This window comes from Peromyscus eremicus, chromosome 15, assembly GCF_949786415.1.
Source record: "Peromyscus eremicus chromosome 15, PerEre_H2_v1, whole genome shotgun sequence".
Classification (NCBI taxonomy): domain Eukaryota; kingdom Metazoa; phylum Chordata; class Mammalia; order Rodentia; family Cricetidae; genus Peromyscus; species Peromyscus eremicus.
Window position 1 is genome coordinate 57,117,316 of NC_081431.1, and position 24,491 is coordinate 57,141,806.

Sequence of the window (24,491 nt, forward strand, 5' to 3'; positions counted from 1 at the left end):
ACTGTGTGTTTGGAGCAAGACCAGAGACTGGAAGAAGGGAGTCAGAACCATCCAATGACTGGTTCCCGAGGGTCTTTGCTCTGTTTCCCTCTCTATCACCCCTTACCAGGGTCTAGGAGACTTCACTGGGTTTCTGTTCTTCCCAAAGAATATATTCTTGGTCTAGGGATTACTTAAATACCTAATCGCAGATCAAACAACACACACACACACACACACACACGCACACGCACACGCACACGCACACGCACACGCACACGCACACGCACACGCACACGCACGTATTGGTACATACCACTTTGTTTTTTTGTTTGTTTGTTTGTTTTTTAAGATTTTTTTATTTATTATGTATACAGAAGGGGGCGCCAGATCTCATTACAAATGGTTGTGAGCCACTATGCGGTTGCTGGGAATTGAACTCAGGACCTCTGGAAGAGCAGTCAGTGCTCTTAACCTCTGAGCCATCTCTCCAGCCCCCACCTTGCTTTTTTTTTATAGAAAGATTGGTCTTGAACTCACTTTCTTCCTGCCTCAACCACCAGCACATTTTCCCTCATCTCTGTAGTCTGGCTCCCTCGGAAGCAACCCTCTCAGATGGCCTGACTGGGATCTTGGAGGAAGACTGAGGGCCTGCCTTCAGAACAGGCAGCTTTCTCCCAGCACACCCTAAAGGCCCAGCACACTCCTGCAACTGGGCGTTCTTCTTGCCATTCTTTTCCCCAAGGGCATCCTGGACCACGCCTAGGTCTCCCTTAAATAGATACAAAGGGCCCTGCCTACTTCTCTCCTTTGGGTCATTCTCACGGTTTGGCAGGCCTCGGGTCACTCACTATTAGAGCACAACTCCTACCAGGAAGATGCTCTCCTTGGAGATTAGATGCCCGCGCAGAAGCAAAGGGTCGTCAACACCCACAGCAAAAAGGGATTAGCTAACAAAAATATAATAAAAAAAGAAAAAGAAAAGAGAAAAAGAGCGGCTGGCTTTTGCCTTGACCCCACAGCGCTCCCTGGTGTCTACAGGCACAGAGCAAGCTCGGAGCCGGCGGGTCCCTGCGCTCCCCTCGTTTCACGCAAGCTGCTCACTCACCTCCGGAGAACCGCACTGCCGCGCGGTGCTTCCCGGCCTGGCTGCCCATGCATTACAGCCTTCCGATGGTACCCGGGTTTGATTACAGCTGCGCGCGGCCCCTTCCGCACTGCGTGGCTGTGGGAGCGAGACAGTACCAGGGCCTGCCTGATGGTACTGCGCTGGGCTGAGGAGACCCGCCCGCGCAGCCAGCAGAGGGCACCCTATCTCCACCTTTGGACCCCAAAGGTGCCCATCCTGGTACTCCTGCGAGCCCCGCCCAGGGTAGAAGGATCCATTTGTGTTTATGGAATGAACCATTGTCCTCTAGACCTAGGCACAGACCTCCTTGAGAACCTCCCATGGATCTTGACCCCCGTCTGGGAGCGGTCAGTTTGATTTCCAGCTGTTGAGTACATGTTCCCTTGCACTTTCCTATCCTCTGCACCAAGGGTGTAGGTCCCATGAGGAGCATTGCTGACCTCCTATCTGGCTAAGGCAAGCACAAAACCTATTTAAATTCTACTCATCGTTTTTAAAAAGTCAGTGTGGGCACATCTTCATGGACCGACACAGAAACACACAGCTCTGGGGTATAACAGGTACACCTAAAATGAGTAACAAGCCTACTTCCCAAGTCTCGTCTTCCTTGTACCTGGTTGTGGGCCCCTAACAGGGAAGCGGGCTGCTAGCTGTGCACCCCACCCCCACCCCAACTCTTCCCAGAAGAAGTGAGATTTCTGGAGTCGACACAGAAAGTTTCTCTGGCCGAGTTTCTCTTTACAAGGGGCTTTCCAAGTTGAAATGCTGAGCACATTGCTGGGACCTAAATGAGCCTGTCAAAAGCCAAGTCCACAAAATTCCCACGTCCTGAGGTGGGGTGGAGGGCAAACACGGCAAGACAGCAGCCTTTGGTTCTTTGGTTTCCTTAGAGCTGATACTACAAAGTAAGCAGACCCTAGAAAACTCCTCTAGTGAGTCCTCTTTGGTTCATTCCCACCAAGCCTTGCTGCAATTGTTCCCATCCAACACCCGTCCTGGATCCAAGGTGTGGAGGGCCCCACAGACAGAAGATGGACACCAGAGTTCTGTTCTAAACTGCTTTATTGACCAGATGAGGAATCAGCGTCCACACAGCCCATGCCTACGGCCCTTGCAGCGAACAGCTGCAGACAGCATTGTTCCTTCGGTCCCTGGGAGCATCGAGGCCCAGTCCTTCCCCTTCCTCCCTCCGTGCCTGACCTTGGGGCCTGGAAGCTAGTGAAGGTCCCTAAGAGAAGGGTAAGGTGAAAGAGTCAGGGTCTGGGTCTGAGTTGGCGGGAAGTGAGAACTGGAGGCCGAGGCCGAGGGTGTTACAAGAAGGCAGGCTACCTCTGCCTCCCTCCTTTAGAGGAACTGTCAGGAGTGGCTAGAACACAGCACTACCCTGGACTATGCTGACCCAGAGAGAAACTGTCCATCCCAGTCACCAGACCCAGGGTTAGGACCAGAACTGACCACTCCAAGATCTCAACCACTGGTAAACGTGAATGCATGTTCAAAGTACTTCATTAGGATCCTCCCTTCCATCAAACAGGGGACTTGATGCCTCAGGAAACCTCCAGACTGTGAGGTACTCTGACCTGGCTTCTTCTCCATTCCCATGCTGGACGATACCACTTCCACATTCAAAGGCAAGATTCCAGAGAAAGCTCCTTCTGTGGACCAAACCCTGTCTGCACCCCTCCGCCTCCCATCAGGACTCCCCAGACTGAGATGCCTCAGGTTGATTCTCAAGGGCACCAAGAAGCTCAGCCTCCTTCCCAGAGGAGATTCTCTGGGATCCAATAAACCTCACGCAGGCTTCCCTGGCCCAATCCGGGTCCTTCCTCCCCCAGGTCTGCTGTGTCACTCCTCTGAGCTCCAAAGATATGGGCTCAGGTGTCCCGGCCAGTAGAGGGTGAATATCCGGTCTGTGGGGGTGAAGTGTGAGGAGAGGGACCTGTTCTCTCTACAGGGGTGACTAGACAGCTGTCCCCTAAAGGTGGTGGTATCAAGTGGCAGGCAGGGGGAAGCCCTTAGTGGGGTAGGAGCTCAGGCAGACCCCTAAACCAAAGGAAGCCAGATACCCAAGTCCAACATTAGTGATGTGCGCCAGGGCCGAGTGAGGGAGAGACTCTTGGAGGTGTGTTCAAGGTTTCTGGGAAGGGGCTGATGAGAAAAAGCACAGGAGTAGGCAGGGTGTGCAGGCGGCAGCGGCCTCACTCTGAGTGGACCAAGGCACCAGCTCCTTGTCCAAAGCCAAAACCTTTGGGCCCAAAGTTTTTAGCATAGCATCCTGCAGAGAGAAGAGAAGGGTAAGGATGTATTCCTGTCCCCATAGCAGCTCCTCCTGTCATTCCTTGTGCCCGGTCTCTGAAGAAGGACAGTCCACCAATGTCTACCTCCCCATCTCCTCACACTCTGAGCCTCCATAGTGAGGAGGACCCATTTCTCCTTCATTGCAATGAGGGAATTAATCCTTTGCTGAAAAACACTGGACAGGTAGATATTAGGATCCTAGGGCTATGTCCTATGACCTTTGTCCTATGACCCTTGTCCCTGCCCTATGTGCCATCTGATTCTGGCCAAGTCCCATTCTCCCTCTGGTTTCCACATCTGTGTCATGGAGGGGACACTCTGGCTCTTGGAACAGAGGGCAAGGAACTGATTCATTTAGCTAGTGACATCATAGTTACTTGGTTTCCTGCCTCCTCCAGCCTTCTAGTCTTCAGAGAGAAGGGGAACTACCCACCTTTGCAGTAGATCTCACCATCCTTGTCCGCCAGGGTGGTCGACTCAAGGCCTTTGCCACATTTGGCACATCGGAAGCAGGACTTATGCCAGGACTAGGTAAGAGAGGAAATAGTTAACATCACGGCCAGTGACTAAGGTATTCCACCCTAGCCCACCAATAGCCTGCCATAGTGGACAGACATTTCGCAAGTCGGGTTGGGGTGTCGGGGCCGGGGTGCTAGGAGAGTGTGGCCCAGACACAGAGAACAGACAAGGGACCACGCACACACTAGTGGTGTGCCACCATGAAGTGTTAGGATGGCTCACTGCTTGGTAGCTCCAGCTGCATCATGGGGGAGGGGGTTACATCCCGCATGGGTAGCTGCAACCCCACAGGCTGACAGGCAAGCCTTCTCCATACCATTCTGCCTCTAAAACTGGTATGGCTCTGAATTTGTCTTGGCACTGCCACACGCCCCTTGAGTAGCTACGCTGATGTCCTCCTCAGGAGACCTCTCTGTTTACCTTACAGAGTGGATGTGAGGATTTGATGTGGAAATGGCTGGTGCACAACCACACAACAGGCATTTATCATTGTGATTTTCCTGGACCAGCCCGGCCTCTGGAGCTCTAGAACTCAGTGCCTCATTTCAGAGAGTGGTGTGGCCTTCTGGCCTCTGCTAGCCAGCTGTCAGAGTTAAATGACTTTACCAGGGTCAGGTGCTCATAGGGGGCCAGGCATAGAAGAAGCCCTGAGTCAAATTTGTATGATTTTTGAAAGGAGAATGGGTCTGTCTATAGTGTCCTGAACTCCGTAGGAGGTCACAGAAGGCCCTTTGTGACTCCAAGAGGTGACCTAAGGCACCACAGGGCAAAGAGCTTTCCAAGAGAGGCAGGACTCAAGTTTGTGCTTGGTGTACACACACACACACACACACACACACACACACACACACACGGCTACATAGCATCAACAATACAACTCAACAACCAGCTCTCATCAGCAACAGCTGAACAAGCTGAGGTGATGTGTACAGAGAGGAGGCTGGCAGCATTCAGCTGGGACAGCAAAACAATGCCATATGTGAGGACAGCGATTTCCTCAGCGGAACCACCAATACCCAGGCTGGAGGGTAAGAGAAGCAGATCTCCAGGCCCCTGGACCTCACCCATGAGCCCCTCATGTGCCCAACAGACAGCAGCCGTGGTGCTCAGGGGGCTGAGATAGGGTGGACAAATGATCTGAATTCTCCTCCAGTGCTCCGTGCAAACTCTTTATACACAGGCTACAGGCTACCATCCAGAGTATTCATACTTTCCAGCCACCCCCAAAATATTCACCCAACACCAAAAGGTACTCTTTGCTCCTTAATGCTTCTTAAGGGGGCTTCTTCTTCCCTGTCCTTTGAACTCAAAATGTTCTTATTCTACTCCCCAGCACAATTTTTTAAATATATATTTTATGTATATGATGCTCTATCTGCAGATACACCTGCATGCCAGAAGAGGGCATCAGATCTCATTATAGATGGCTGTGAGCCATTATGAGGTTGTTGGGAATTGAACTCATGATCTCTGGAAGAGTTTCCAATGCTCTTAACCACTGAGCCATCTCTTCAGCCCCATTCAGTTCAATCTTAACTTTATGCTATGCCATTAGAAAAAGGGTTCATGGGTATTTCTTCAGTAATTTCCTATTCCTATGGGCAAAGGGGAAAGATTGACTTGTGATGTTAACATCTCTTTTTTCCTTCCTTCTGGAGGTTCAGTCTAGGACAACAGGTTTGTGTGGCCATGACTGACTCCTGTTTTCATGACATTTGAGGTACAACTTTGCCCATTCTATATGTATTATCTCACGTGATCTTAAAAACATTTTGTTTGTCAGGGACCATCATGGTTTCACTTCATAAGTGGCTTTGCTCCCTTGGCCCACATTATACCTAACTGTTGCTTAGGAAGGCTGAACTGGTCCTAGCTGACCATGATTCAAGCAGGTTACCTAGGGTCCAGGCAGTTCATCGCCCTGGTGGGATTAACAACCCTTCCTGCCTTTGCAAGTATAGAAATGTTTTTGAAGGGGTTAAGTGACCCATAGTAAGGTCAACAGTAGTAAGAGCCAAGGCTTCAGAAGGAGGCAAACTTGGCTGAGCTCCTGGTTTGCTTTCTAGCTAGAAGATATGGGCAGATCGTTCATTCCTGTTGACTCTCATTTTCTTGGTCTATGTGGTAGAGATAATCTCGGCAGCAATGAAGGGGCTACCATGGTCTAGATTTGCCCCAAGTGTTAGTTCCCATTCTATCACTCCTGAACCTCATTCCTCAAGATCAAAGGGCATTCAAAGCCATGGCCCAAACCAAAAAGAGCTGGCCATGGGCTCTAGGCACCATGGATCCATTGGCTTGCTCTGTGATCATGGTCAATCACTGGTCCAACCCAGGCCTCAGGTGAGGATCCAAAAGTCCTCTCTGGCCACACTGCTTGAAGGTACATGTTCTGTGATCTGCTGACTGTTGGTCTAAGACTGTAACCTTCAGGGCTCTCCTGCTCTTTCCCACCAAGGCCTGAACACCAAGGAAATGACCACTGAGCTGTAAGGACAGTTGGTTGACTGGGGTGATTCTCATTGGGCACGGCTGACTTTCAGAACACCATGGGCAGGGCAGGCATGGCAATCATAAATAGCGTGGGAAAAAAACCTTCCAGCAGGCTGACAGGCCCTTAGCCAGGAAAATCTCTGTCCTCAGAGTTAGATGGATGGGTTTCTGGCAGAACACATCCCATGAAACAAAATGTGTATTTCAAGATGGCTTGTAAATACTTCTGGAACCAAAACTCCTAAAATCTGTTTAAAGCTGTGAATCCTCTTTCTAGAAAGAGACACCCTCTTAGAAAATGCAGCCATGTAATCTTAGGGGGTGGGCCCTTCAACACCCACCTATATCCTTAGCCTCTAGCCCTCAATTCTAGAGTACCAGATCTCGGAACCCTATGTAGGCATCTTAGCAACACCCTACAGATTGACTCGAGACAATCCGCAGCACTGGAGATGGTACAGTTTGTGGGTTAGGTGAGCTCCCTGGGGTCTGGAACAGGCAACCCACAGGAACAAGGTTACTTAACTTCTGGAAGGAAGCAAAGTCCAGTGCTCAGGCTGCTGCCCTAAGCGAAGCTAGTCATCAGGAGCTAGTCATCAGTCACAAAGCCCTGTGATTCGGAAGCGCACCTCCCTTTTACCTTCTTCATGCTCAGCAGCGTCTTACCTTCCCGGCACCGATCACTTTCTCTGCAGCATAGACCGCCTGGCTACACCGGGGACAGCGCTCGGAGCCACCAATCTTCTGGGCAAACTTGGACGCGTTGGGGTTGGTGGTGGGCCTGTGTCCAGGGGCACTGCGTGCAGAAGTATATCGGTGAGATCACTGATGCTGCAGGGGCAGAACCCTTTTGCCTCTTGCCAGGGACAGGGTCACCAAAGCTAAAGCCACCATGGCCTCTGGAATCCCAAAGCTCAGGGTAATATCAAAACAGCACATTTTCCTCATCACCTAGTTAAAGGCCCCAGAATCATTTAGCACATCATTTGCTAAGAATCCCCCCCACTAGCCCCTCATCTGCAACTGATCTATTATTAGATTCTTTCCAGGAGAAATCTGCTGACAGATCATTCCCATGAGGGCAATGACCTTGGCTGAAATCTGGTAACCCTTCATTATTCCATCCACTTCCCCATCACTGAGACACTGGCCGGGCTGCCAATCACCCTTTATCAGCAGGTCAGAGGCAAGAGATGACGAGGGTGAGTGTGGGGAGACCCAGTGACATCCTGAGAGCACGTCCCAGGAAAGGAAACTACTTCCCCTTAGCAGAGGTGAAGGGTGATGGGGCTCTGACACTCCTCTGGGCTTTCAATTATAAAATGAGGAAATTGAACTATATAACTCTTGGGGCCCCTTCTGGCTCTGACATTTGTGAAAATCTAGGATTAATGTTCCAAGCAGGATTCCTAGTTGGTCCTCAGCTGCCCCAATGCCCCACAAAGAGAACCACTGTGTGACTTCCTTTCATTTATTTTTATTTTATTATTTGTTCATTTTTTGTTTGATTTTGGTCTGTGTGTGTGTGCATGTGTGTGTGTTTGTGAGTATGTGCATGTAAGGTTATCATGCAAATGTGTGTTTCATATACATGGAGGTCAGAGGTCAACATTAGGTATCCTCTTTAATCACGCTACCTTATTTTTTGAAACAGGTCTCTCAATGATTTGGCTTGACCAGCTGACCGGCCAGTCCCAGGTATCCTCCTGTCTCCAGCTCCTCAACACTAGGCCTCTAAGGGCACATTGCCAGTGCCCAGCTTTTACATGGGTGCTTGGAGTTAAACTCAGGTCCTCATGTTTATGTGGCCAGGACTTCACCAACCGAGCCATTTCTCCCCAGCCTGGTTTTGGATTTTTCTTTTCTTTTTTTTTTTAAAGATTTATTTATTTATTATGTACACAGTGATCTGTCTGCATGTATGACTGCAGGTCAGAAGAGGGCACCAGATCTCACTATAGATGGTTGTGAGCCACCATGTGGTCGCTGGGAATTGAACTCAGGAACTCTGGAAGAGCAGTCAGTGCTCTTAACCTCTGAGCCATCTCTCCAGCCCATGGATTTTTCTTTTCTTTTTTCTTTTTTTTTTTGATATAGTCTCCATCTGGAGTTCAAGTGGACCTTGAACTCAAGATCTTCCAGGTTCAGCCTCCCTGGGTTGACAGGCATGTACAGCTCTCCCTTTTAAATCAACAGCTTCCCAGACTTCCCACGGCCTAACCAAAAGCGGTGCACTGGCGTCCATTTCAGGAGAAGGCAGAACTCAAGGACAGGCAGAGAGGATCTTATACTCACTCCTCATGCTTGATGCCCAGAGACTCTCCCTTGTCCGTGCTCAGTGTGCCTGCGCCCTGCCCGTAGCCATAGCCTTTTGGCCCATACTTCTTGCCGTAACATGACTTGCAATAGATCTCTTCTCCATGCACGGCCACAGTGGTGCTGTCCAGATTCTTCTTGCAGACCACTGGGGAGGAGACAGGGGAATAGTGAGATGCAGCTCCCAGGCCTCCCAGTGGGCTGGCTTCCAGGAATATCTGACTCTAGGTGGTCAAAGCCTGACTTCCAGGAAGCTGGGGGTGTTTCCCTCACACCTCTGTACCCTGGTACCCATTCAAGTCTCACTGCACCCCGAGGTTCGGAAGCCACAGGCTAGGCAGACTGGAAACCGCAGAACACCAGATGAAGTTTTACGTTCTGCCTAATACAGAGATCGTGCGTGCGTCCCAACAGGAGAGGAAACAGGAGGGCAGGGAGGAAAGCAGAGGTTTCCTGCCTCTGGCAGTGGCATTGAAAGAGCACATCTGGGGGTGTTGTCACAGCAGGAGCAAGTACGCAGGTGAAGCGATACACCCCGAAGGGAAATAGGACACAGATAAGTCCTGGTAACCAAAAGACAATTCGTAGTTTTTAGACTTAGAAGTTACTGAACCGCAGAGAGATGAGGGTCTGCACCCAGGGGAAGGATGTCCTGAGTCACAGGGTAGGAGAGGTGGGGATGCGGGGAGCTAGAAAGTCTTCCAGCCTCCTGCACTTTTCTGTTACCCTCACAGTGGGCTGTGCCAGATACCCAGCATACAAGGGGAGAGTCTGGACTCAGATCCCAGCTCTCCATTCTGTCTGGGTGGCTGGGACAAATTGTTTTGCCTTTCCAGGCTCAGTGTCCTCATTTATGAGCGTGGATAATCACATCTGCCATAAAAGGTAGTTAGGACAATCAAGTGAGATCTTAGATAAGACATACTTACTCAGTAACCTGTGCAGAGAGGTTCATAATAAATGCCAGCCACTCGTCCTAGCATCATACACAGGTGGTACCATAGGAAAGAGAGAGAGCACCTGCTTCCTATCTGCTTTTTCTAGGAGACTCAACTTAATAACCCCTAAACACAGAATTGAGTCTGCCCAACTGGACTGTATCCTAAATACCTAAAATACCCGCTTTGAAGCTGGAAGTCTACAGACACCACGGAAGTGACCATTCCCTTACAACTTGCCATTCTCTTAACTTTAAAGGTCCAGCCCCCCTCCAGTTCTCTTTGGGCCCCAGGTTGGGGACTTCAGACTAAATAAGGACCCTCTTGTCCAGCACTTGAGATCCCTACCTCATTCCAGCACTCTCAGTCACCCAAACATGGACCCTCCCACCACCTCCCCTGGGGCTTGGCTCTGGGAAGAACACTAAGGCAGGGAACAACAGGCCAAGGTTCCAACATTCCCTTCTAGGGTGGGAAGTCGGGAACCAGCCTCGCCGCCGCTGGGAACTGTTCCCTTAGACCTACTTTGACCTGGGAATTCCAAAACCGGAGGGAAGGCAGAAAATGGAGATAAGAGCCCACAGGAGGAGAAGGCCTTTTTTGGCTGGTGTCTCTGGCAAAGGAGGGGGAACTCTGGAAACACCAGGGCCGGCAAGTGCACACCCTGTAGGTGGCTCTCCTGCATGCTGGTCAAGATCTCCCACTCCTTTCTGCACTCCCTGGGTTTCCTCAGCAGCACAGTCCCCGTCCTGCCTCCTGTAACTCCACCATAGCCTCCTCCTCCTCCATCCAAGTGAGAACAGTAGGGGACTCAGCTCACCTGTGGGGTCCCCCGCAAAAGCCGGGCCAAGGGAAAGTTTGAATGTATATCCTTCACTCACGGAAGGCTTGAATAAATAAATGTCTACTAAATCAGGTTAAGCAAAACAAAACAAAAACCCTATATCAGTATTTGTTCAGAAACTGTTTCCAGATGCTACCTGGCTCCATGGGACCTTGTGATGGATGCTCTTTGGGAATATGGAAAAGAGGCACCCACTCCCCACACCCGAAGATGGAGGGTGACTCTGCTTCTGGAAGGAAAACCAAAACCCATAAAAAAAAAAAAAAAAAAAACTCTCAGGGTCAGAGAGTCTTCCAGAAGCAAGGCCAGGCCAGATCCCAGCTCTGATTTCCAGTCCTGGTTTTCCGCCAGGCTGTGCCTCTTCTAGAGACGCAGAATGTGAAAACTGACTCAGCCTGGGGTCAGAGAGTGTCTGAGGTTTCTCCAAGTTTCCCTCTTGCTCAGACTCTGGGGGACAGCTCAGGGCCTACCAGCAGGCTTCAGTTCCTTTGTCCCCCAGCGCAGAGCTAAGACAAATGGGACTTTCTTGTCTACAGAATGGCTGCTCAGCCCAGCTCACCCCAGGAAGGAGCTGGTTACAACTCAGGGTTGGGCACATCACCTCAGGGTCTCAACTGTCTATCACCCACTTGATATCTAGTGGGAAGAGGCTTCTATACTGCATTGAGGGGGCTGAGCCAAGGTGAGGGCAGGCTTCCTGCAGGCCTCTCTGCCTCAGGCCAAACCCAGGAAGATGTGGTCTCTCTTATCTTTCCTATTGCGTTGTTCCAGCTTCCTCATACCTATCCTAAACCTCCAGAAAAGTGTATACGGTGAAAAACTGAAGTTGAATGCCACAGCCAAGGATCAGAGTTAGCAGACCTTCTTTTAAGGACCTCTCCTAGGCTGACTAACAAAATGGCTCCAACAGCCACCCAGGCCCAGGACCTGCTGGCCTCTCCTGAGGAGGAAAAGCCCTTTGAATCTATGGGTTACCATGAACACCATGAATTCCAGTCAACCATTTGACTGGAAGGGGGGCGGTGCTCCTCCCGCTCCTGACCAAGTCTCTAGTGAGATCCTATCATGTGCTGTGCTGTGCTATTTAGGGGTATTAGGGATAAGACAGTGGGGATAACATCCCAGCATGCCTGGACAGCACAGGGCTCCGGGTCAGCTGGAGCTGACACCTGGGAACTGCACAGGCCCAAGACGCCAGACACACACAGCCATCCCCTAGACTCTAGGGTCTAGAGCCACAGCTGCAAGCAGCCCCTCCCCAGCCTGATCTCCTGCAATTGCTCCTAATCCCCGACACCCCCTCACCCCCTGCCCCAGGCCCTGCTCCTTCCTTCCTGGACCACCCCCTGAATTCCTGACCTTCATCCACGCCTGACCAGAAGCTAGTCCTCCACATCAGGACCTCAGGAGGAGCTCTGGACACAGCTGCAGCTGGTCCCTTTTAGTCAGTGATTAAGCAACATTGGAGAGCAGAGAGGGGCCTTTCAGCCCCAGAAGTCCAGACCCCCTTCCCAACTGGCACCAAGCTGTCTCTTTCCCTCTGGGGGGGGGGGGGCGGCTTGAAAAGCCCCTGCATGATGAGCTGCTGAGGACCAGCTGCTGCTGTCCTCGGCCTCCTCAGCAGGCTGGAAGCCAGCAGAGCTCCACAAAAGCTTGTCATCTCCTCATGTATCATACGAGCCCTGGGGCTGGCACGCCGGGCCTGCTGAGCAGTGTGAGGACCCTGCGGCCCTGTGCTGGGTGGGTTCAAGCTGGCCTGCCCAGCAACAGGTAGAGATATGATGACTATCAGGTGTGCCAGCTGGATATATAATGTGTGCCAGCTGGATCCCATGGGGGTGGGGGGTGGGGAGAGGAGTGCAGAATTCCAGCTGCTCTCACAGAGGAGCAGGATGCGTTGGACCTCATTTCCTGGATCTCTCAGGTGGGCTGGGACTTCAACTCCTGTGGTGGTGAGCTCTCCTGAGTATTCCACCCGCTTGCTGTGGAGCTCTTATCAGTGAGCATGTGTGAGTTTGTGTGTTTACAGAAGAACACCATACTTCCTTCAGTTTCAGTTCTCACAGTTAACCCTACGCATGTTGAACTTGTCCCTCATCACACAAACAATAGAAAGTACATTGCAATCCCAGCCCTCATCACGGCGCTGGAGACCGAGGCTTAACCAAGACATCCTACTTCTGCCAGTGGGCCTGCCTCCCAGGAAGTCGCTGCTAGGGTTGCTGCTGTCTCTAACACACTCTTCCGCTCCACCACAAAGAGCCAGTCACTCAGAGTTGAGGAGGAGCTTCTCCAAGCCTCCACCTTCGGTACACATCACCTGACCCAGGTCCCAGCCAAGGCAGCATCAGAGAGGCATGGTTCCTGGGTTAAGCTGGCCTTGCTCAGCGGCTCTGTCTAGTGCATGGTTCTCTATACCGTAAAGGTACTACAGCAGCTCCCACCGGATCACTAGGAGCAGGCGGCGATGAACTTGGAGCCCAGCCCTTCCCTTCCTCTGTATAGGATGAGTGGGAACGGGAGAAAAACCAAGAGGACCCACTGCTGAGAAGAGGCTGAGCAAGTGAGAGAGTTAACTTCCTCCTCTCTGACTTGACCATGGCGTTGTGGCCTCTGACCTCCACCGTAGGGGTTGCTGCCTCTCTTACCTCACGAGAGGTAACTTGAAGGCTGGTGAGATTTGGGGTTGGAACTGTCTTTCTCAGGAATGATAGGTCAGTGGCAGGAACAAAGAGAGTGGAAAGTTTTCCTAAGTAAGCCTTTCCAGCTTGGCTCTCACACACCCCTGCCCCACCCCCACCCCAACACACACACCCGCCACCCCCCACCCCCCCAGCACCCGCCGGTTCACCCCTCAGAAAACAGCTTCTGAAGGGAACAAAGAGGCTCTTAAGTGTTTTCCTCCCCAGCTGCGCTTCAGCCAAATGTCAAGCTGTTTACGTCCCCGGGGACCAGTTCCCTGGGGTGTCGACAGGCCGAGCTTGTGGGGGCAGGCCTGTCCAGGTCCCCTGGCAGCAACCAGCAACCGCAGGCCTGGGCGGTACTCACTGCATAGGAAGCAGGACTTATGGAAGCTGTTGCCCTCACACTGGACCTCCTCGGCAAAGTAGACGGTCTTCTGGCACACCCCGCATTTCTTGCCTCCTCCCCAGTTTGGCATTCTGAAAAAGAACACAAAAAATAAGAATGAGGGTCATACACAGGGAGACGAAAACAGACTGCCCCTGGCAGGGAGGCCTCCCAGGGGATGACCGACCAGTCCTGGGAGAGTACTTCCAGCTTGTTCTTAAGACCATTCTCCAGCTACTACTAGCAATGATGGGGGGGAGTGGGGGTCTCCCCTCCTCCTACTTCATCCCATTTGCTGGGGAGCTGCTGTGTGTTGGCTCTACACGACAAGATCATTAAGGGCCAAGGTTTACAAAGATCACACAGGAGGGTGCAAGTGAGCCAGCTAGTGGCTGGTGTCACCACTGTGCGTCACAGAGACCAGCTCCAGAAGGGCAGATCAGCAACCAGGGTTCGGCCATCTTAAACCCGTGCAAAGTTCACAAGGAGGCAAAACTCATATTGTCAAGGGATGAGCGTATCAGTAGAAGGAAAGTACCCCAGATAAGCGAGGGAAAGAACATCACAATCCATTGTCTCCGAGTCATCAGTTCTAACAGGGAAAGGAACAGGGTTAGGAAAGGAACAGGGTTAGGCGGGATGGCCCAGGAGAGTGCCAAAGCACTTGGCAATGCTCTTCTGCCTGACCCATGGGAACCTCCTTTGTTCATCTTTGAACCACACACGTAGGCATTATACATTCTCTCATATATAAGCTAGGTGATGGGGAAAGGGTTAAGTTGGGCACAGTGATCCATGCCTGTGATGTCAACACTTAAAAGGCTGAGACAAATCTGAGGCCAGCCTGAGCCACAGAATGAAAGAACTTGTCTCAAAAAGACAAAGACAAGTTAGATGTAGTAGAAGAGCCTCTAACCCCAGCACTCTAGAGATGGAGGCAGGAAGATCACAAATACAAGGTCATCCTGGGATACAGGGTGGGTTTGAAGCTAGTCTGGGCTACATGAGTCTGTGTCTCAACAAAAACAAACAAAAAAAGGTTTAAAACAGCACAAGAAATGGGCACACAGGGCACTGTTCTCTAGCGCTAGGAAGCCAGATTGGTAGCGCCACCTGCCCCTTCGTGCCGAGGTGCTGGGATTAAGGAAAGGCATTGGCCAGCCTAGGACTCTGATGGTGATTCCAACAGGTAGGTTGGGCCAACTTGGAGATGTTCTAGGTGTTGGTTCAGAGCTGTGGTCCCGATGCTAGACTTCTCAGTCCAGTGTTGATCCTGCCACTCACTGTGACCCTGGGCAAGGGACTTGGACTTTCAGGGCCTCAAATTCTGCATCTTGGAAATGGGGCTGAAAATAAAAGTTCTTCATAGACTATTTCTGGGGACTAGAGGAAAAATGGGATGTCAAAGGCCCGGCACACAGTGAGTGTTCCATATTTAGTAAAACAGACGCCAGAGACGGTAGAACAGCTGTTACAACAGACGCCAGAGACTGTGGAACAGCTGATACAACTTGCCAGTGGCACAGGAGGGGCATGCCACAGGGGTGCGGAGGACATCGATGTCCTGCAGCTGAGGGTCGGCTTCTTTCCTGTCACCCAACAAATAAACCACAGAAGGAGCAGACGGGACATGTAGCTCTTTTGACAGAAGCCTATGAAATGAATGTGTGCTCTTCAAGACATGGTCGATGAAGGACATAAGGTGGGCACGAAGGAAGCTGAGGACTTAGTGAATGGGCACAGGGTGCTAGGAAAGGAATGGGAGCCGCAGGAATTTATTGTTCAAGAGCCAGAGAAGCCTAATGAAAAAGCCCCCCCCCAAGTCTGTATCACGGTGTCCCCACACCATGCATGGCATCTGACACACAGGCATACACATGATGTCCCCACACCATGAATAGCACTTGACACACAGGCATACACATGGTGTCCCCACACCATGAATAGCACTTGACACACAGACATACACATGATGTCCCCACACCATGAACAGCACTTGACACACAGGCATACACATGATGTCCCCCCCACCATGCATACACAGGCATACACATGATGTCCCCACACCATGAATAGCACTTGACACACAGGCATACACATGATGTCCCCCCACCATGCATACACACACACAGGCATACACATGGTCCCCAATGAGCAGTTGAGGAATAAGTGAACTCAGGCCCCAGATGAGTCCAGGTCCTCTGTTCAGATGTATCTCTGAAGCACCTGGGCCCTAGAAGTGGGACCCATTAAAGGTGCGAAGGCGCAGAAGCCAGCCTAAGTACGAACGGTATTGGTGACGTTGACTCCCTGGTTACAGAGACCGAACACCACCACATCAAAAGGAGCACCTGTTGTCGGGGCAGAAGAGAGAGATACGCTTTCACCCCTCATCCTGAAAGTTGGGGTTCCCTCTAGTCCCAGTCTCCCGCATTCTTACCTGTCTATGGTCACCTCCGTGCAGAGACTCCCACATGTCTGTGGCCCTGCCTTTCTCCTTGGTCTAGCCCCAGCTAATCTCAGATGAGCCTTTCTAAGAGGTGCCTCCGTTTGCAGATGAGCCTCTGAACTCACAGCCCCCACCAACTGTTTTTCCTGACTTCTCCATTTTGCGGTGCTGACATTACCACCCTCTGTGTATGTAAATGAACAAAGAGGGGGCTCTTTGCCTTTCCCTGGTTGTGTCCCTCTCTGCTCCCCTTACTCACTCACTGTATACCACGGACCCTGTGGCACCTCACCCTGCTCCTCTCCCCACCCCCTCCACCTGCCTGGTTGTCTTGCCTTCACCCCCGCAGCAGCCATGGCCACCCTGGAAGAATATGTCTGCTGCAGTCATTAGTCCCATTTTAAGCCATGACATGTGACCTGGGCCTAACCCAGTCAGCCAAAGTTACTGTTTAGCTATGTGTGAGACCGGTGGGATAAGAATTCCTGGGGGCTCTAGAAGGAAAAGTTATCCGTCTTCTGAGAGAGCTTCTTGGGAGTGAGTGCGCCCCACTACCACCTTAAGCAAAGAGACAGGAGCAAGGTGCAGTGAGTCCAAAGAACTGAGAGATTAAGTAAACTGAGTCTTGGATGATGTCATTAAACAACCAGCTTAAGTCAAATCTACAGCGCAATGTGTTTCTGAAGGCTAGTTATACAAACAACCCTCTTCATTGTTTAAGCCACTTACTTGACAGACACGGAACTGGTGCTCAGAGTGGTCCTGACGTTTCCTAACCCATCGCCACCCAGCAGCTCCCAGCTTTCTCACAGAGCAGCACCCCCCACCCCCACCAGGAACCAAGGAAATCCCTGCCACCAGACATCAGAACTCTGCCCTTGGCCTTGCAGATCTCAGCTTGACCCAAGCTGGTTCCTCTCGCCTCACAGACCGGAAGCTGCCATTTTAGCCCTTGTTCAACACTTTGAGTGCCCAGTTCAACCTAACATGAAGAAAGCCTCAGGCCATGCCTTTGTCAAGAGCCAGGAGGATTGAGGTGAGGCTGAGGGCAGATGCTGGGTGCACTGTCCTCCCAGAGAAGATCTGGAGAGGCTGTCTCCTGCTACACACACCCACTTCCCTTCATCCAGGTCCAGGACTGACCTCAGCGCCATGGGCTCACACATCCTGCAGGCAGCTTTCTCTACCTGCCCGTGACCTCTCTGCTCCCTCAGATAATCTTGGGGGCCACTGCCCAGCCCAACCTTTCATGACCCCTTCAACTCCTTTCTATCCTGAGGACTCCAGGGCTTAACTGCACTTGCCGAGCAAGGACCGGGCTGCAAACCCATGTAAGAGAAGGCTAATTCGGCAAGAACAGCACAGGTCACTGTCTGAAGGTCAGCTGTCTCCCCCCCTTCCCTGCTCTGGGAACCCAAGTTCTGTTCGGGCAGCTATCCTCTGAGAAATGGAGTCTAGATGTCCAGTTTGCAGAAAAGGAAAACCAAGTTCAGAGAGGTTGGGCAACCTGCTTATAGCACCACAGCTCTAGGAAGCAGGACTGGATTCTGACAAAGGTCAATACATTTCTGTCCTCTGTGATCCCAGCCATCAGGCTGTGGGCAGAGTATGTTTAAGGGTGGCTGCATGGGGTGGGCATGCAGTTCATCAAGATAGGGTCTCCTCTTTGACCTTCCTGTGCATCCCCTAAAGCAGTAGGGGACATGCTCCTGTCCCCAGGGACACCCCTAAGGGAGGAACAGTCCCTTAGCCACGTGGTGGGAAGCCGTTCCAAGCAGTGTTTTGTTCAGACATAAAGCCCTTCTCCCGCTGGGGAAGACCCACAGCTCCATACAGACATCCCCTTGTTCTTCCTGGCCCTGTGTCAGGGGCTGAATCCAGCAGGGCTCCAGGGAATCAGGACCATGGGCGGGGAAATGGGTGGAAGCCGAGGACCTGTCAGATCAGGAGGTCGGCTCAGGGTGTCCCTTGGCTGGGGCATTCCTTGAGCTGGGAATCTGGTTGGACCCCCAGGCTTCAAGAAGGAAAGCATAAACAGTGCCACAGCCAGGAAACATGCTCTGTGCTCTCTGCCCAGAGGATCAGGGGACCCTGAGTATGGAGAAGAGTCCCAGCTGGAGGGATCTGTGGCCACCTCCTTCCAGTGTGAGGTGATGAAGGCTGCTCACGCCCCCTCGTCCTTTCTACCCAGTCCCTTCTTGTCAGCAGCCAAATTCCGTTGTGGGGAAGCTGGATTGCCTTAAAAGGAAGGCTGTTTTTCAGTCTGCTACGGGCTTAGAGGGATGTGAGGGTCATTCTCAATCGCCTTCCCAGTTCTAGGGCGCAGAAGACCTGTGGGAGGCTGTGCTCAGGGCTTAAGAAATTGGAGTTGGGGTTGAATAGTGCAGTGTACCTCTTCCTAGCTGAGTGGAAAATCTTGCTCCCAGCTTCATTTCTTTATCCCTAAAATGGAACACCTCCATATTGTGATGATTAAATAAGAATGTGCAAAAAAGGGATAGCACACTACAGAGGGCATGCCTCTGGTGGCCACCTACAGCTTAGCCCAGATGTGGTGCCAGACGGCTAACTTCACTTCCCTTCCCTTCCCTTCCCTTCCCTTCCCTTCCCTTCCCTTCCCTTCCCTTCCCTTCCCTTCCCTTCCCTTCCCTTCCCTCCCTCCCTCCCTCCCTCCCTCCCTCCCTCCCTCCCTCCCTCCTTCCTTCCTTCCTTCCTTCCTTCCTTCCTTCCTTCCCTGCTAATCCATATCTGGAAGAAGTAAGACTTGAGAAGCCCCACAACAAGTAGAGACCAGGAACTCCTGACCTGTCTGCCAGCCCATCTAATGAGTCTGTGACAAGCTATTTCCTTAGAGTTTAGTTCCTCAGTTCCCTCGGCCACCTGCGATTTCCAGCAGGGAAGGCAGGAACCTGTGTCTTACATCAGACTTTCTGGTATGTCGCTCTAGGTGAATAAATCGTTGCTGTTGGGCAAAGTAGCACATGGGTATAACATCCGCACTTGGGAAGCAGAGGCAGGAGGATTACCGTTGAGATCCAGGCCAGCCTGGCCTAGCTACCAAGCTGTAGGACATCTCAGGGCTTTCCAACCAGACTATCTGAAAACAACAGCCGCTCACTACTTACTGTCTTTTATAATCGTGTTAGCCACAGTGGGTTTATTCAGAGAGTCCCGTTCCCTCTGGGACTTGCTGTCTCTGTTCCCTTTGTCCTACTTAGCTGTCTTGATAATCTCAACAGAGAATAAAATCTGAATTTTCTGCTGGGCGTCTCCCGTCAGCTGTTTACTGGAGACCCTCAGGGCTAGCTAGAGGCTGGAAAGCTGTGACCATCCTCTTTAGACACAGCTAACTCGAGTCTGCGGTTCTGACTCATTGTCCCCGTTCCTCGCTAGACAGAGGCTCAGTTGTAAAAGGACGCAAGAGGGTGACCCTTTTGGCAGTAGAGGAAAGGGGTGGGCATGGGGTACATCAACGGAGGTGATGGATTCAGCTGGTCACGTTTCAGGTCAAAAGCATCATCTGTGTTCTAAGCCTGCCAGCCACCTATGCCCAGACGAGGGCCTCCCTCATCAAACATGTGACAAACTATCTAACATCTTTCTCCAATGGAAAAACCCCATCTCTCCCACTCCATAATCCCTTGTTCCCTCCGGCGAAAGAGGGATTGTGACGCGCTCAGGGCACACGTCCCCACCTTCTTGGTCTGGTAGAGACCTGTTAGGTGTTTATCTGGGTAGAAATGAGCTGCTAGAAGTACTTTGAGCTCTTTGGAACCTGCCAGGTAGACCAGAGTGTTGTCATCCTTTCCAATCCTGGGGCTATCTCTTCCACGCCCCCAAGCCCAGAGAACAGCCAGGGACAGAAGCAGAGGGAAGGCTGGGCAAGTTCAGAGCCCATGGAGCAGACCTATCCTGAAGATAAAGGTCCCCAGTATAGGGGGCGCCCCCAAAATGAGCTCAGTCTGGACTTTACAGGTCCCCCAAAGGTGATTCCATTAGCCCTTTGCATACAGCTCACCTCTGAGAAGTCAGTCAGCCCTCACTGAGGTGCCATTACCCCAGGTCCTTTGTCCCTCAGGACTTGACTGTAACTGAGCACTTGCGCTCTCCCCCAGCTCTCTACCCTTGGAGTTCAGAAATCTGATTGCCATGTGTGCAGATGGAAACAGGGATCCATGACTAGGAGCATACTCTACAGCTGAGCTACATGCAGCCCTAGACTTCCTTAAGTATTTCAAAATGAGTACAGGAAACCGTATAATTATGGTATGATCAAATCGAATTTACTTGTGTCTGGAATGATGTTGAGAGCGGAGCCAGTTGGTCCGTGCCCTGGGTTGAACAGAAAGGTCTGAATGCTTCTGATTAATTTTGAAAAGGGAAAAACAAACGACCACGCAGGCCTTACAAACACATTGCTGGCAGCTGACATCTCAGGAAGATCCATCCCACGCACCCCTGTATGAAGAATACACAGACCCCCTGGGGTGGGAACCTCCTTGACGGCTGGGCTGCATTCCAGCTGTGAGCCTTCTATTTCTTCCTCAGACTCAGCCAGTGTGACTTTGGGAAGCTCTGGAAATGCCAGAGTCTGGAAACACTAGCTGCCTCGTATTTACACACTTTACCATACATGGGAATTACTCTACACTGACGTCAGACAAATTCCTGGAGAGCTGCGTAGTCCAAGCCACGTCATTACCATATAAAATCCTGACAGCTGGAAACAGTAGGCAAGGCTCCTGTCAGGACTCATTGGGTACCTCTCATTCCTCTTACCGGGGCGCAGGGTGGGGGGAGGTCCCTCCGCTGGCTGCCTCTTTTCGGGGACTTTTTTATTTACTGAAAACATGACTCCAAAACACAGATAGATATACAGCACGTGCGATGAAAGTACATCTGGGAAGTGACTTGTGGGGCTCCCTGTACCCTCAGCCTCCCAGCAGAGTGAAAACCTAGAGGTCTGGAGTTCTAACCACAACCCCTTCCCTGCTGAAGCCATTGAAGTCCTGTCTGCTTCTAAATACTGGTCACCTCAGAGCATCTTGTAAAACCAATGTCTTCAGTAATGACCTGGGTGAAGTGTGAAGGGGCAAAGACAAGCAGCAGGTTGTTGGAGCAGCCAGCCTATGATGGAACGGCAGCTCCCTGGGGGACCAGCTGTAATCCTGAGCCAGTCTTTAGGACTGCTGAGCCTTCATCTGTAGAAATGGCCAACATCGGCTCCTTCCTCAAAAACAACATCCAAGACAACACAGGGGAAGGATTTAGCTCCGGCCGGCGAGCAGCAGGCATGGACACCTGCTTACTGTAATCTTAAGGAAAGACCTGCACCGACAATCAATTTGGTGCCTCTAGGTATTTGCCAACATGCCTGCAAAGCCAAAGAGCCGAGGAGGAAGGGGGACTTCTTGTCATTGATGTCTCTTGGGACTTAATGCATGCCTCCTTTGGGCTTCTAACAAGCCAACTTTGCCCAAGGAACCTGCTTGCATAAACAAACCTTAGGAGCCCACCAGAAAGCATTCCCAACTTGCTTTCTCCACCAGGAGACCCACAGTGAATGAAAACTTGTGAACACTACTGTCAAGGAAAAACTAGTTGGTAATTATTTATGACTACACATACTCCATTCATTCCCTTAGTGGTTGATTTTTTTTCTTTTGAGATAGAGCTCCATATGTAGCCCAGGCTGGTCCCTAACTTGTGATCCTCCTGCCATCATCTCCCAGGTGCTAGGATTACAGAGGTGTGCCATCGCAGGCAGCTTCAATCATCCAATCTTGACTTACCATCAGTGAAATGCAAACACTGCCCTCTGAGCCTGTAACTCACCCAATAAGGACTGAGGGCTCTTGAGCCTGTGAATTATGAAATAGAACACCTGGGCCAAGATGGCCGGCGCTAGGACAGACCAGAGGCGGTTTTTCTGCATTTTTGTAGCAGGCTAGTCACAGAGCTGGAGACCCTGCCCTTCAGATTCTCTCCAGCACCCTCACTAAGCCCTCAGCATCTGAACCTTGGGGACAGTTGTCCCCTCCACCTCCTCAGGCACACCACACCACACCACACCACACCACACCCTCTGCAGGATAAACTTCCTTCCCCGTCTGGCTGTCCCGCCCCGGATATCCTTGCCAAGGCTAAGGGTCTCTGTGCAGTGCCAAGCTGGATCCTCCAAGGGAGCGATAAACATTGGCTAGGGGGTGCTCAGGCCAGCCTCTCCCCAAGAGAGTGGCCTGGGCTCCTAAGCAGAGAGCTGGGGAGAGAATCAGAGGCAAGGAAGATTTTAGTGCCCAGTCCTGAAGGGAATCCCCAACCTAGCTCTGAGGTAATAGGCTGCTAGCAGCTCCAATCAACCGAGCTTCTACAAGGAATCCTGAAGCAAGAGAAAAGCAGGGCCGGCATCACAGCTAGTGCGTGTGTGCTCCTGTGTGTGTGCTTGTGTGTGTGTGTGTGTGTGTGTGTGTGTGTGTGTGTGTGTGTGTGCGTGTGTGTAATATATGCTCCAAGTACTGGCCCAGAAGGAAACTGAGCTGTCACTTGTCCAGGGTCATCTGTGTATCGTCAAAACTCAGTTTGCTTGCCTTTCAGATATCTGTCACCAAGATTCTAGGGTATTTCTCATCATAAATGTCCCACCAAAGGCAAGGGGACGCCCTGCATGCACGATGATGGTATCCCAATGCAGTCCCCTCTCAGCGTGGGGAGGGGCTGTCCATTCATTCACCCCAAGAAGCAGGAAATGGGTGGGATGGCTCTGACTTCATGTAATTGCTCACAGTCTAGACCTCTCCTCTACTCTAATGGATCACAACAGTACAGGACCAGAAACATGCCGACTATATCCAGGCCTGTGCCACTGGATGAAACACCTGCCTGCTAACCCCTAGTTGGGTGACACTGCCAGCTTGTTTATATGTGCTCACCCTCTGGAGCCCTTTCTGCCCCCCAGCTTTCAAGAAACATTCACTGTTGGTTCTTTGAGATCTCAGTATCCAGTCCTCACCTAGCGCCAAGACTTTGGCGGGGAGGTGCAGTGAGTCCGCTTCCATCTGGTTCTTTCAGGAGAAAGAAAACCCATACCTGTGTGCTCTGGCCGACAAACCAGATGCTGCTCCCTCCCACTCGCGGGCACTTTCTCCCAGGAAAAGAGAGAGAGGGAAGGAGTGGCACAGATGTCCTCATCCCTCAGCCTTACAATGAGTGTCAGTGGCCCACAGAATCGCCGATTGTTCTGCGGGACCTGCTGGCGGTGGGGGGAGAGCCGGGTCACCCTGGGTCTGGGGCACGCGAGAGCCAGCTGCCCTGGAAGTCCCAGAATGGGAAGAGACCCAGCGTTTTCAGGAAAGGGAAGCACTGCCGGGCTAACTACGGCCACATCTCACCACCTCCCTCCTGGGGTCACTTTTCCTACAAACTTTTCCTGCAAGCGACAGGGCTGCGACAGGACGCGAAAGACCAATAGGCGCAGGGTGCGTCCCAGACACTCGGATAGCGGGCAGCTGCGGGGACCCGAGGCGGGCGACGCGGGGGCGCACTCACCTGGCAGCTGCTGGGAGGCGCACGGGTGACAGCACTCCGGGAAGCGGTGGCTGGCTGCGCCCGACTGCGCGCCGTTTTGTTCCCCCCCTCCGGAAGGCGTTTCTCCGCGCCACGCCAACCAGTAGGCTTTGCACACTGCACCACAACAGGGCTGATGTCACAGCGCAAAGCCCCGGGAAGCTGTCCCCTCCCCCCAGAGCCCGGAGCTCGGGCGTGGCCCGCGCCCTAGCTGTGGCTTCAACTGTGCATCCAGTGGCGGTCTCCGGGGAAAGGTTTTACTTGGGGACGAGAGGCGGGGTTTAGGGGTCCCTGATCTGCCACGTAGGAACGTGGAGACTGAGAGTTCAGACCAGAGATAAACTCGGGCCCCCTTGGAAGAGAGCGAGGGTCCTTAAATTTTTCGTGTCCTGATGGCACGCCAGGGTAAGACAAGCAAGTGTGGTCCTGCTTCCTCCAGTGACTGACTTCTGCCAGACAGCTGGCTTCAGGTTCATCTGTAAAAGGAAAGTGTGCTGCCTGGATGTGGTGGGGGATGAGATTCTATGGGACCTGGGGTCCTTTTGCAGCTCCGCCCTCTCCAGCTCTGGGCTCTTGTCTCCTCAGCTTTCCCCATCTCTCGGCTACGTACAAGAGATCATTCTACCAGCCCCAGAAGCATCAGCTCCTAAGTGGGCTCCTAACCTACAGTAGTATGACAGACACGGGTTCGGACCACAAGAAGCTGCCTCAGGGTGGTGACCAATAGGCGTTACCCGGTCCAACTGCTCCTACTCACAGAGCGCCTGCCCGGGAAGCCAATGCTGGAGGTGGACTGCTGCTCCTGGGCCCAGTGTGTGGCAGGAAGCAGAGCAAGTCTTCAAAGAAGGTCCACTTTCCCTAGTGGTGCAGACAGATCCAAGCAAGAAGCATGCC

The 24,491-nt window shown here is 52.0% G+C and overlaps 1 protein-coding gene across 1 annotated transcript; it reads right to left on the reverse strand.

Annotated features, from left to right (window-relative positions):
• Positions 1-2,152: 2,152 nt before the first annotated feature.
• Csrp1 (cysteine and glycine rich protein 1) lies at positions 2,153-23,768 on the reverse strand. Its single transcript, XM_059280342.1, has 6 exons — positions 23,580-23,768; positions 13,565-13,677; positions 8,714-8,882; positions 7,085-7,214; positions 3,840-3,933; positions 2,153-3,383 (listed from the first exon to the last, which is right to left on the reverse strand). The coding sequence occupies exons 2-6, from the start codon at positions 13,674-13,676 to the stop codon at positions 3,307-3,309; spliced, it is 582 nt and encodes a 193-aa protein (XP_059136325.1). The 5' UTR covers position 13,677; positions 23,580-23,768; the 3' UTR covers positions 2,153-3,306.
• Positions 23,769-24,491: the final 723 nt, after the last annotated feature.

Coding starts and splice junctions, on each gene's coding strand:
- Csrp1 (XM_059280342.1), bottom strand. CDS start 13,676: ATGCCAAACTGGGGAGGAGGCAAGAAATGCGGGGTGTGCCAGAAGACC. Junction 7,215..8,713: donor CTGGGCATCAAGCATGAGGA/GTGAGTATAAGA, acceptor TTCTGCACGCAG/TGCCCCTGGACACAGGCCCA. Junction 3,934..7,084: donor AAGTGATCGGTGCCGGGAAG/GTAAGACGCTGC, acceptor TCTCTTACCTAG/TCCTGGCATAAGTCCTGCTT.